Genomic DNA, 13,153 nt, shown 5'->3' with positions numbered 1-13,153 from the left:
GGGCACGGGGGGCCTGGGGAGCGGCGCTGGGGGGCGGGGGACTGGCACGGGGGGCACGGGGGCGCCGCTCGCGCCGGCGGGGAGGGCGAGGGGCACTGGGGGGCCGGGGAGTGGCGCTGCGACAGCGGCGAGTGCCTCTGGCCTGGAAGAGAAGCAGGACCAGGTCAGGGGACGCGATGGGGAGAGGAGAGGTCAGAACTGGGGCCGGGGCTGCTGGCCACCAAAGCCCACCCACCTCCTCCTCGCGCAGGGAAAAGCATCGGGCCTGGGAGGGAAGGGAAGCGGAGGGTGGCCCGGACACGGGATGGCTTCGTAGCTCCCCCGCCCGGGGCCCAGCCCCGGCCCCTGCCCGGCCCTCTCACCGCCGCTCCTCGTCTGCTCCTGCAGCAGCGTCCTCAGGATCCGCCCCTGCAGCGAACTCAGCTCCCGCAGCCGGCCCAGCTCCTCCGTCAGCTCCGTGTAAGCCAGCGCCAGGTTCACCCTGAAGGACACCCCGTCCCCCCAGGTCACGGCCTGGCCCCCTGAGGTCAGAGGGCAGGGAGCAGGGAAGAGGAGGAAAGTGGTTTCCTGTGACGGCTGTGGAGCAAGAACGGGCTCTGGGCCAGCACCTGGCCCTCTCCCCCTTCCGGGGCCCTGCGACCCCGATTTAAATGCCACCTATTCCAGGAGCCACCCTCTCTCCCAGCGAATGGTACCTGGGGCTAGGGCAGTGGTTCCCAGACTATGGGCTGGGGCGGGGAGCTCAGTGATGCCCCGGGGTCCCTGAGTCCAGGCGTCGCCAGGCACTGCCTGCGGCCTGGACGTACCTCACACACGTATGTGTGAATGTTTTTCCAATCTGTGCAGAAGCTGTGGTGACAAATAAAACACAGATTCATCAAAAGGCCGCACGGGACCAACAGTAGCTCTCGTCACTGTGCGTTTTCTCAGAGAGCACCTACGAAAAGTGGAAGCGCCATCGCGGGCCGCGGGCAGGGGGTCCACGAAGAGCCCTCAGCTGCGAGAGGTTGGGGACCACAGTTGCACAGCCCAGGATGAGCCCCCTTCTGGAAGTGAAGGGCATGGCCTCCCGGGGAGCCCAAGTCTGCCGGGTTCCGGGTCCAGGGCCTTTGCCTCCATCTCTAAGCTGCCTCGGAGGGAGCCCTCTACTCAGAGATCTTTGTGAACACAGGGCTGTGCCCCACTCACCTCCAGGGGGCGCCACTCACACTGAAAACTTATCAAAGTTGCCTGGTTCTGGAACTTCCCTGGGAGTTCCTCGAAGGTGGAAACTCTATCACTGCATTCCTATTCTCAGCACCTTGCCCAGGGCCTGGTACCCAGGACATGGATAGTGAGTTGAGCCTTTCCATCCATTTTTCTTTCTTCCTCCACTTCCTGCTCAGCTCTCTGGGCACCCACCCTCACGAAGCTGGAACAGACTGTGAACTTGGCAAAGACCTCACCTACTTCCCTTGTTCCTTTCTCTTTAGGTCACTTTGACCCAGAACCTCCGGAGGTCATCACTGTCAGCACTGCCCCTCCCCTCGCCCCCACCCTGGCCTGCTGCCCCCAGAGAGACCGTCCTGACCTCACACGAGGCTCTGCCATGGCCTGGGGTCTCTGCCTTCCGGCCTGGGCTTGGACAGAGTCCGGGAGGCCAGGGTTTGGGTTCTCTTGCATCCCCCATACCGTACCAAGTCCAGAAGGGGCTCTGGGGCTTTGTGGAAATTGGGGCTGGGGGGAAGGGGCGGGCAGAGGCGCAGCCACTCGGGTGGGTCACTTCCAGGGGAGGCCCTTTGGCCCCAGGAGCTGAAGGGCCCTGGGCAGGAATGAGGCGGGGACTTCTCCAGACCTTCACTCAGGCCCCCCTCGCCCCATCCCACAATACCAGGCATGTGAGAGAGGATGGAAGTGGATGGGAGGGAGCGGAGGTAGGTGTGAGGCCAGTATGGTGAGTGTGAGGAACGGTGTGAGAGTGAGTGTGTGTGAGTGCGTGTGTGTGGCCCCAGAGGGGAGGAGGGGAAGTCGTGAGGTTAGGGCTTCAGAGGGCAGGAAAAGCCGAGGTGCAGGGCAGGTGATGACGGAGCTCCCTCACTCTCACTCTCCGCTCACTGGCTGGCTCTCCTACTAGAGCTGGGTGGTGGGGGAGACAATGGCGCCTCCCACAACAAAACTATTTTTGGGTCAAAACAAAATGATTGCCAACAGGCTGGGATTCCTGGGGGACAAGGCTCCCTCTTAGGGAGGGAGATCGCTCACCCGCCCATCGGGTGGTGGGCCGAGATGGAGGAAGGGGGGTCCTTTCGGAAACCCTCGCTGAAGGGCTGCAACCCATGTTGGCTGAATGTGCCCTGTGTCCACCCACTCAGCCTATGGGCCTGCGGGAACCACGCCACCTGCCCTGCCAGCCTGGAGGTCCAGTCTGTGTGCCCCACATTAAAGTGGGGACTCCCCGGTGGGAGGCTACCCCCTTCAGACCTGGGGAAGTCTGAGGGCAGGAGCTGTGTCTCCCCCATCAGACTGGGGGCTTTCGAAGGACCATGCCACCCCGCAGTGGGGGGATGGGAGGGGTTCCGGGCAGGGCAGTGATTCGGAGCAGCGTCCTCCTCTGACCAAGCAGCCACCGTTTCTCTCCCCGTCCGCAGCCACTGCTGTATCTCAGGTGACAGATACAGGTCGCTGCCCTCACACCCACCCTGGGAGCTCTCACCTGCCACCCTCCGTTCCCAGGCCCCAATCTCTCCCCTGCTTGCCTGCCTTCCCTTGTCAGGAGCCAGCCCAGTTTCCAGGGCCCAGCTTCTGGCAGCCTCCTCACAACAAGACAGACAGAGCAGCAGGAAATGGAAGAAAGGCGGCCCTGGCCCAGAATGTCCAGCCCTCACAGCTCTGATCTGGGTGCCTGGGGCAGGCAGGGGCTGTCCTGCTGGAACCCCTGGCAGCCTTCCCAGAGACCTGAGACCTGGCCAGGCGGTCGGAGCCAACCTCCTGATGCCCTATGACCCTTTGGGACCGCCCCCTTCAGTGGGTGTCATCTCCCTACCCCAAGATGCACACAGCCAGGCGGCGATGCACACAGCCAGGCCCGAATGACTCACATTAGAAAACACTGCCAATTCAGTGGAAAAATAAATCTCAACTTCACAACACAACCAAGAGTCACACGCATACACCTGAAGGCACCTTCTGTTTCCTGGCTTCCTGGCCCTGCTACTTTCCACTATCGAGGCCGGTCGGGAAGCATGGGGCAGGCGAACGGCATTCGGGCGCTTCTTTATGGCTTAAACTACGGGATGTCCCGAGTCCCTGGGAACCTGGGAGGGACCCAGGGAGAAGAGAATCACAAACCACCTGTACGAGCGCTCATCACAGGCCAGGCATCATGCTGGGAACTTCGCTTAATCTTCACCACCACCCCACAGTGTTGCATTTTACAGATGAGGGAATGGAGGTTCCCAGAGGTTAAGTCCTTGACCAAAGTCATAAAGCCGAGGAGGAATGGAGTTGCTGGAATGGGAGCTCTGGCCTCCTGGACTCCGGAGTCCAGGGTACTGACCGCTCCGCTATACCCTGCCTTCCAAGAGGAAGCAGCAAGGGCGGGAAAGTGGAGGCGGGATGGCAGCGGAGGAGGAGGAAGAGGCTGGAGACCTCCAGAGTGGCCGGGCGCCCTGAGCATCACCCCCGCCGCCCCGGGAGGAGAGAGGAAGGAGCTAGGCATGTATGGCAGCGGAATGGCCGGGCTGGTCGGAGGCTGGCCCAAGGCCACGAGCAGTGGTGACACAGAGCAGGGATTCAAACATGCTCTTGGCACCTCAGCCTGCTGAGCTGGCACCTTCCGAGGAGCAAATGGCAGAGCTGGCAGGAAGAAGGGCCCCCGCTGCAGCAAATCTTTCCACCCTTCATTGACTTATCCTTTCATTCATTCTTCCCACGCCTAAGTCAGGGATCTCAGAACCCACCTGGCAATAACAGTCTTCACTATTGTTGCTAAAGCTACCGAGGTTAGAGACCGAAGGGTCCTCCTCTATTAAAGGCCTTTCTGCCCCGAACCAGCCACAGAGGCCCCTGGGCACCCTGTGTTGGAGCGCCAGTGAGGACGTGGCAGGGTTGGAGTTCACACGCCGGGTCATGGATGAGAATTAGGGAAGGGCTGAAGGTCGAGGTTAAGGCTGGGCTCAGGGTCAGATTAGGGCTGGGGCTGATAGTTCATTTTCGGTCAGGACTGTGGACAGAGTTGGGGTCAGGATAAGGGATAGGGTTAGAGTTAGGGATGGGATCCATATGAGGGTCAGGAATGGGGTCAGTCAGAATCATTAACTGACTCAGGATCGGGAGGAAAACAGACATCCAGCCCCCCTAACCCTCCCATCTTTGCCCACAGCGGCCCTCAGTTGCCCCCAGTCACCTCCCCCCTGTGGGTAAATTTAGGGACCAAACTTTCCACCACCCACAGGCACGCCCAGCATCAGTCTTCCCACACGACCCCTCAGGGAGGGGACCACAGGCACCAGGCCATGGAGCGGACCTGAGGTTACAGGCCTCGGCGGGAGGAGGAAGTCGCTCTGCAACAACCCATGCTCCACCACTTCCTCTCAGGCGCCTTGAGCCCCTTCACGCTCCTCGACCAGCTATGACTTGCGGTCCGCAGGGCCCGGCAGCCCTGCCATGCTTCCAGCACAGCGAGATGTCAGGGTGCCTGGGCGCCTCCGCTACGCAACCAAGCTGAGCCGCTCACAGAGAGGCTGGGAACCAGGGTCCCTGGTTCGGTGAGGGGCCACCCATCCCAGTTTGCCCAGAACTGTCCTGGTTCACACCGGTGGCGCCAGCATAAATACTAACGGTGCCCCTTGCACTTGCTACAGGGATCAGGTTTGATCAACAAATCACCCGACCCCTCTGATATAAGGGCTCCAACCTGAAGAAGAATCTGAAGCAGAAAAAAAACCCATTTGCTCAGAACCTGCTCGACATGTACACTTAGCGTCTCTGATTACTTCACTTCTTTGAACCTCAGTTTGCTTAGCGGTAAAAGCGGACAATGCCTTCATCACATGGTTTTTTGGGGTTTTTTGTTTTTGGGTTTTTTTGGTGAGAATTAAATGAAATGTTGTAGGTAAATTGCCTCGCATGGCGTCTGGCATGGAGGAAGGGTCAGGGGAGCGCCTAGGACACAGGGGAGGGAGGGGAGACCATTTTGATCCTTTTTCTGGAGACACCAGCCCAGTGACTTGGGTTGAAAAGGGAGGGGAGGATGTGGAGTTTCCCATGGAGGGAGAGAGTGTGGTAAGAGCTCCTCTCTGCCTTCCTGGCAGGGAAATGGCCCGAGACCAAGACCGGTTCAAAGCCCACCAATCCCTCAGACCACAATGAGGTGGGAGTGGTGGGCCTCAATCGCAGAGCCCTGCCCCACGCCCGCCCGCCAGGGCTGCAAGTGCTCAGTGGTTCATTCCTGTGAGCTGGTGCCTGGCTGAAGGAGACTTGAAAGAAAGGAAGTAGGGAGGGTGAGAAGCGTGAAGGGGGAGGCCCTGGGCCCGCTGCTTCTGGGGCAGGAGGCTACGCTCAGGGTACACGGGGGTCTCCGATTTCCGCCCTGACCCACCCTACACTGCCCTTGACCTCTGTGCAGAGTTTCCATCCTCTCTCTCCGAGTTCACACTTCTCCCCCACCACTAACCGCAGCCCACGCAGAGGCTTGTGGGCGGAGAGAGGGGCGTGGGGGGTGGGCGGAAAAGGGCCCAGGCTGCAATGCTGAGCCCCCCACGTTGGGAAAGAAGAAAGACCTAGAGTTTACCCCTCATCACTCACACTGAGCCCCACGTCTTCTTACGGTGGACCCCTCACGAGCGAGCTCCCCCTTCACTGAGCCCTCGTTCCCCTCACTAGCCCTGCTCTCTCAGAGCCCTCAGACCCCAAAGGACCCCCTCTCCACAATTTCCTCTCCACAATTTCCCCTCCTCCCTCAGCGCGGGCCTCTGCGCTGGGCCCGGAGGGCAGGCGGTGTGGGTTCCGCACCTCCCCCTGGACAGGGACCCTCCTGGGGTCCTTACCTCCCAGGGCACCTTCAGGAGCAGGTGGTCTCCACTCCCACCCCCTCCCCGAGTGGCCCCCATGCCCTTGGCCCCGGAGCGGCCCCCTGCAGCTCTCCCCCCGGGGCCATCTGTTTCCCTGGGCATCGGTCTCCAAAGGGCAGGGAAATCTTGCCCGGAGGTCAGACCTGGATGCGTCTGGTCTGGTCTGGGTGTCCATTTCCAGAGGAACATTGATGACCAGAGCTGATGGGCCCGGGGCTGGAATGGGAGGAGCTGGGGAACCCTGGGGCTGGGCTGCCTCCCAGCCTCAGCACAGGAAGGACCTATGTCGGAGGATTAATAGAGGCAGGAGCTGCATGAGGGGGTGCATTTTAACACCCAGGACTCCCCACTATACAACTGGCTGCCCTGGAGGTGGCCAAACGGAGAACAAGTGAGAAGCTTTCGGGGACACAGAAGATCCTCATATGGGAGGAGGCTGAACGCAGACATTTCTGGGGCCCCCTCTTTAGCGTTCACACCCCACCCGATAATGCAGCCCCTGCATTCCTCTCCTGGGTAAACCCATCTGTGACATTCCCAGGAGCCTGGAGGGGCAGGAAGAAGTAGGAAGAAGAGGAGGGGTCATGGGGTGACTGAGGCCTCCTCAGGTGGGAGGACAGGGGAGGCATCGCCGGGGAAGCGGACGATTACCACAAGGAGCTGAGTTTATAAGAAAATAAAACTGCCGGGGAGTGAGGACTTCCTCTGGTAATTAACTCTTGCCAAGCTGGGGCTGTCCAGAGAAACCCAGCCTGCAAGCCAGTGTGAGGCCGGCAGGCAGGGGGGTCCGGGAGGCCCGGAGGCAGCGTGTGAACCACTGGGACCGAGGGGAGGAGCCAGGAGGCAAGGGAGGCAAGACCAGCTCATCCTTATGGCCAAAGGGACTGGGCGAGGCAGGTGCGGGAGAGGAAGGAGAAGGGGCTGTTCTGGCCAGAACAGCAGGATGCAGAACCTGACTGCCAAAAGCACTTTATGGGGGGTGTTCTCTTCCACTCACTCACCCTCAGCCTTGGCCCCTTGGCACCCACCACCCCTCCTCTGCCCTCACCCGCTCATCACATCTCTCAGCAACGACTGACCTCTGGGCCAGAGAGGTGAGGTCAGTAAAGCCAAGCCGCTCAGCACCCCAGCATCCCTGGACTCGAAGCCCCGACACAACCCCTGTCTTCTCTTGGGGTTCAGCCACCTGGGGGCGTCTTCACTGCTGGTTTCTGAGAAGGGTTGGACTCAGTGACCCATTAAGGGCCCTGCGGTGTGACTTTTGGAGCAAGCGAAGATTCTAGACTCGTGTGTGTGTGTGTGTGTGTGTGTGTGTGTGTGTGTGTGTGTGTGTGTGTTCCGGGCCGGGGCACACGGATGAGCATGGGCTGAGTCCCAGCCACAAGCTAGGGTGGACCCTCTCCACAGAGGCCTCTCGATGCCCCGCAGCAGCCTAGCTTAGGGGTCCCACCCACCAGGCCCACAAACTGTGTTCTCACCCCCCGCGCCCCCCTCCAGCTATCACAGCTCCACCCAGGCCCCCACCCCAGGGTGCAGGGGGAGGTAAGGAGATCCCCAACTGGCCAGAAGCTGGGAGGAAGGTGAGGAGGAAGCCTGCTGGGGGAGGACCTCCGGGGGCTTATAGCTGGGTATGCTGTGTGATGGAGGGTGAATTCCTGCCCCCACTCTGGGCCTCGGTCTTCCCCTCCAATGGAGGGAGAAAGCCTGTGCCATACACCTCATCTCAGGGGAGAGGCTTAGGCGGAAGGAGGTTTGCACCCTATTTCTCAGAAAGTGGGAGAGGATGAGCTGGGTGCGGATGTTGAAAGGCATCAGGCTCACTGCTACCCGGCTGCCGCTCACCCTTGCCCAGCTGCCCAGAGCTGCCCAGAAGCCCCCACCATCTGGCTCCTCACTGACACAGCTCCCTTCCTACTTCCCGCTTCCCTTCTCTCCTGGCAGGATTCCAGAGGGGCACCCAGCTGAGTACATTCTAATCCCCCCCCCCAAGAAGTCCCTCCAACCCTAAGCCTCAGCTTTCTCTCTCCTGAGACAGATGAGGCACCATAAATCCCATAAAAAGCAGGCCATCTCCTTCCTCTTCGTCAGGGAGGGGAGGGCAGGGCTAACCCAACTGGCTGGCCCTTGTTCCTGGGACAGAAAATGTGGCCCCAAAACTCAGCAGGGGACACAGGACATAGCAGCAAAGCTGCTGAGGCGGCCTCTCTCAACGCCCTCGAGCAGACACGGCCTTGGGTGCCAGAGGAAAGCAAAGGGAACCTCCTGGAACCCGAGCACCCCCAGAACCTCGCCTCCTTCCTGTGAAGGATGCAGTCACACAAGCAACCCAAACCCCACACAACGCCAAAGGGAGACGTCAATCAAAGGGAGGGCCTGGGAAACGCCACTGCTGGGGTTCAGAGGTGAAGAGGGAGAGGATTACAGGCAGGACTTACTGATCATCTCCAACTCTTTTCACCCACGCCATCTCCCGCTCCGACTGGTTGGAGGCCAGATCCTAAGGGAGAAGACGGAGAGGTCTGACGCCAACCTCATCTGGTCGGGACGCCCCTTCTCTACCGTTCCCAGGGACGGCCGTACCCAGAGAAGAAGTCTTAAACCTCTAAATGCTATTTCCAGCAGCCCCCAGGCCTCCAGAGCCGTAGAGGTACCAGAGCAAGGGCCCCGGGCCTGTGCCCCGCTGTCACTCACCTGGGCCCGGGTCTCCTGCAGCTGCTTCAGCTCCTCCTGCAGCCGCTCGCACTCGGCCTGGAGCTGCTCTTCCCGGAGCTGAGCCCCCCGGGCTTCTCCCTGGGCAGCCTCCAGAGCCTCTTCCAGGCGCCTCCGCTCCAGCTCACTCACACTCGGCGCGGGGCCGGGCCAGCCTGCTGGCGGGGAGAGCACACTGTCAGGCTGAGTCCAGCTGCTGGGCACCTCCACTGCCTCCCAGATCAACACAAAGAGGAGAGGTGAGGACTGCAGCAGGAGAGACCCGAGAGAGACAGCTAGAGGACAGACACCCAGAATGAGGACAGTGTGCAAGGGGGAGCTGAGCTGCTGCTCCTAACCCTCCTGGAGGCCAGGGAAAAATAAGATGGCCCCTGAAGGGCTCCCCTGGCCAGACTCAAGTCCCTGAGCATCCTCTGGACCTCTCCTAATCACAACCTGTACCCAGAGCAGGCAGGGGACTCTGGTTTGGGGTGCCCTCTGCTGGCACCTATGAGAATTGCATGGGGGTAGCCAGGGTGGCGGGAGAGGGACTTAGATGGCAGAAATTGGGGTAATAGTGGATGGGGTGAGGGAACAGGTGGGGAGGTGGGGTGATTATGGGGGAAATGCAAAGCATTATAATGGGGTGTTGACTACCTGAGAAGCTGGGGTGCCCAACGGTGTTGAAATGGGGGTTTGGCTTGGGGAGTTCGGGGTAGGGAGGTTTAGGGGAGGCTGAGATCTTACCGTGACTCAAGCCAGACCCCCCTCTCAGGGTCAGGTAGTGCAGGTCCAGATCAGCACAGGGCGGGCCCAGCGGGGGGCTCAGGCTGGAGAACGCTGTGTCCTGGAGGCCTTGTTGCTGCTGCAGTTGCTGCTCCAAACCACAGATCTGCCGCAGGTGGGTCTCCACCAGGGCCCGCTGTGAGGGAAACCAGGGGGTGAGGGTCTGCACAGGGCCAGGGTGCCCCTGGAGCCCCCCGGATGCCCTGTCTGAACAGCCATCACCCCCAAATTGAGCAGGCCCCGGGTCACGCCACCCTCCAAGTGACCATGAGTTCGAGCGCTCCTCTCCCAGCAACTGCAGTGCAGATGTTTCTGGCTACTGCCTCTTGCAAGGCCAGAGTTCATGCCCCTTCCATGTCCCTCACACACAGGGGCACTTTAGGAAGCCTCAGCCCCCTGTCCAGACACCACCTCGGGGGCATTTGCATATGCGACAACCACTCTGGCTTCATCTACCTCATCTATGAGATAGGGATAACCACACCTACCTCTTAGGTTTGTCATCAGGACGAAAATGAGTAACTATCTAGAGAGATAAGAATGGTGCCTGGCACCTAGCAAGTGCTTTTGATGATTAAAGCAAAGCATTTTTACACTAATGCCCACAACAGCTCAGGGAAGTTATCTGCCCTGCTTTTTGGAGGAGGAATGCAGGCTACGTGACTTCCCCCAGGTGGCAGCTAGGAGTGGACCGAGACCATGCCTCCTGATTCTGACCCCCGCCCACTCGCTCACACAGACATGGCCATACCCTGATCCAGAATCACACACATGCCAAGACCCATCCCAGCAGCCGCAGACACTTCTGGTCACCTTTGCCCTCACCTACAGAGCCTTCCAGGAGCTGTGCTGTAGGCCCAGGGCAGACCCAGCAGGAGACTCAAACATACACACAGACACATACTACAGGGTCACTCACACGGTCACCCCCGGACACTGCATGGTCAGTATGTACACAGTCACTCACAACCGACAGGGCACACACAGCCCCACTTACAAGGCCAAATGGACACTCACGGACAGACACACGGGATCGCAGCGGGGTGCACACCACAAGCACACTCACAGGGTGACACACAACCGGTCACACGCTCCCACCCCAGCTCCCTGGGCCTCACCATCTCCCCAAGCTCTGTCTCCAGGTCGCTCTTCTCCACACAGAGTTTCTCGTAAGCCTGGATCATCTCCCCGAGCTGTTCTTCCTGCTCCTTATTCTTCTGCAACTGGATGGGGGCCCGGAGGGTTGGGGTGCACGCCAGTCAGGCCCATCACTGACTTTGGGGCTGAGCAGCTCCCTGTGCCTCCCACCCCCGTTCCCAGTACTCAGGAAAGGGGCAGGAGGAGCTGTGGCCAGCCCTAAGGGGGATCATGGCCATCTCTGATCAAGGGGACAGAAGGCCGGAGGCTGGTGGGTAGGGAGGTGTCTGAAATTGACTGGAGCAAACTTAGGGAAAGCCGAGAGGCCAGCCAGGGGCTCACCTCATGCTGGAACTGGTTGAGCCGTTGCTGTAGGCTGACCTTCTCCACCTCCAACAGGGAGCCATCCTTGATTTCATACAGAGAGAAGCCGTGCTCCTCTCCGAAGTTATTGATCAGCGGGTACTGTGGATGGTGGGCAGGCCCTCAGGAGAGCTGGTGCCTGGCTCCCTCCCCAGGCTGCAGGCTCATTGTGCCCCTTCCCTACAACCTGCCTCAGAGTCCCCCTCCTCCAGTGGGATCTGCACATCCAATTCCCACGGACCTGTAGGCGTTTCCCACGCCCCAGATCTCTAGACCCCAGGCCCTCCAGATCTCCTCCTGATTGGCTCTGGGCTCCGCAGAGTTCCCATCCAAAGCAGCCCCACCTCTCATGGGGGACTCTCAAGTTTCAAGAGTCTGTATCCTGACCTCCCTTTCGGATCCCTAGAATCTCTGCTGAATCCCCAATTCCTGCCACTAGCAGCCCCCGCTCCCCCCTCCCCCCACACATAAACAGCCAGACCCCCATCATCTCCAAGTTCTGACCTTGATCTCATAAACTTTGAGGCGGTGCCGAAGGGTGGCGTTCTCCCTCTCCAGGCCCCCCAGACGCTCCTTGATATCTCCGTAGGCCGTGATGAGGGCAAAGTGGGAGGCGGAGCACATGTCCCCCCCCAGCGATGCGTCTCCAGGAGCGTCCAGCCACACCTCACTGGGGCCCAGGGCTTCCTGGGTCAGGATACTGATGTCATCCTCAAACATGGACTCCATGGCGAGGGCCGGGGCTGCAGCACCCCTGGGGCCTCCTGGGAAAGCAGGAGACATGGTGGAGGGGGCGGCCTGAAGCTTGTCCCCTGACACCCCTAGTCTTGGCCTGAGGAGCCCTGTGACCAGCTGAGAGGCAGCCTGGTCCTGCCCCACCATCTCCCACAGCCCGCTTCCAGGCCACCAAGCCCCATCATCCCTTCCCTGCATCCGTTGGGGCGAGGGGCTGGGACCAGGTGAAGACTTGGGGGTGGGAAGCAAGGGGGAGGTGACAAGTTGGGGCACATAAGCCAGTCTAGCAACAGGGACGGGCTCCTTTTGGAACCCAGTGAACTGGAGAGCGCTGCCTTCCCAGCATGGGGCCCACAGGGAGGCCGGCCTGGACTCACGCCTCAGCCCCTTCTCCACCCCAGGCCTCATTTCCCCCAAATACCTCTCTGCCAAGCCCCTCATCCCGGCCTCTGGCACCCCTGGCTCCTCTCTAAGGAAGGCTCAGTGCTCCTGGGAGGGTCAGCCCCACCACTGTCAGCACTTCCTCTGCTGAGCCCCCGCCCAGCTCCCCAGCTTCCTCCTGCAGGATCCCAGAGTTCAGGAAAGGGAAATGCCTCCCCCACTCTCCGCGGGCCGTGGCCACCCTCCAGGCCCTCCTCACCCCTGACCTGGGACCCACAGGAAGTCCTGGACGAGCGTCAGGATGCGCAGAGGGGCCGGGGGCTGGGAGAGGGCCCGGCCCGGAGGAGAGGGCTGCCCGAGTCCCCCAGCCCGCCCTGGGGGCGCGCACACGGCGACATGGGGAGCCCTGGGAGGGGGCAGGGATGACTCAGGGCTCCCGAAAGAGTGGGCTGGGCGCGGGGGTGCGCGCGCTTCCCTGGCCTGTTTATGAATGTGTCTGCAGTCGGCATGTGTGGGGGAGTGTGTGTGTCTGTGAATGAGTGTAGGTGCGTTACACTCCGCGAGCGCCTGAGCGGGGCTGCGCGCGGGGGTCAGGATGGAGCCGCCAAGTGGCCGTGTGTGTGTGTGTGTGTGTGTGTGTGTGCGTGTGTGCACGCGTGCGTGAGCGTGTGTGCGGGTGGGCACGTTTGGGTCACGTGAGGCACTATGGGAATGTCCGAGGTGTGTGCGCGCGCCGGAGCCCGTGTGTGTGCAGGAGAGAGGGCTCCGGAGGTGTGAGTGCAGACAGTGGGGTTCGCGACCCCCCGGAGCCCTGCAGCAGGACCTGGGGTGGCAGGGGCGCAGGCCCGGGACCCCACACCGCCCCTCCCCCCGCCATTAAGTGCCAGGGAGACGCGTGCGCCCCGGCCCGAGTGCGGAGCGTGTGCGCCCGTTCGGAGGGCGGCCGCACCTTTAACCCCTTCCTCCCAGGCCGTCCCCTCCCCCAACCCCGCCGGCCATCCTGGGCCAAGTGC

The 13,153-nt window shown here is 61.1% G+C and overlaps 1 protein-coding gene across 1 annotated transcript in view; it reads right to left on the bottom strand.

Moving 5' to 3' along the window:
• Positions 1–12,508, bottom strand: part of TBKBP1 (TBK1 binding protein 1) — a 14,344-nt gene extending 1,836 nt beyond the window's left edge. The window contains exons 1-9 of the mRNA XM_023762605.1: positions 12,181–12,508; positions 11,529–11,788; positions 11,004–11,126; positions 10,643–10,747; positions 9,486–9,660; positions 8,742–8,917; positions 8,486–8,547; positions 363–481; positions 66–142 (exon numbers count right to left, since the gene is read on the bottom strand). Coding sequence (XP_023618373.1) covers positions 66–142; positions 363–481; positions 8,486–8,547; positions 8,742–8,917; positions 9,486–9,660; positions 10,643–10,747; positions 11,004–11,126; positions 11,529–11,753 — 1,062 coding nt within the window. The 5' untranslated portion in view covers positions 11,754–11,788; positions 12,181–12,508. The remainder of the gene's footprint in view (positions 1–65; positions 143–362; positions 482–8,485; positions 8,548–8,741; positions 8,918–9,485; positions 9,661–10,642; positions 10,748–11,003; positions 11,127–11,528; positions 11,789–12,180) is intronic.
• Positions 12,509–13,153: the final 645 nt, after the last annotated feature.

This window comes from Myotis lucifugus, unplaced genomic scaffold (assembly GCF_000147115.1).
Source record: "Myotis lucifugus unplaced genomic scaffold, Myoluc2.0 scaffold_254, whole genome shotgun sequence".
Lineage (NCBI taxonomy): Eukaryota > Metazoa > Chordata > Mammalia > Chiroptera > Vespertilionidae > Myotis > Myotis lucifugus.
Note: the sequence above shows the minus strand (reverse complement) of the source record. Positions and strands in the feature narration are given on the sequence as shown.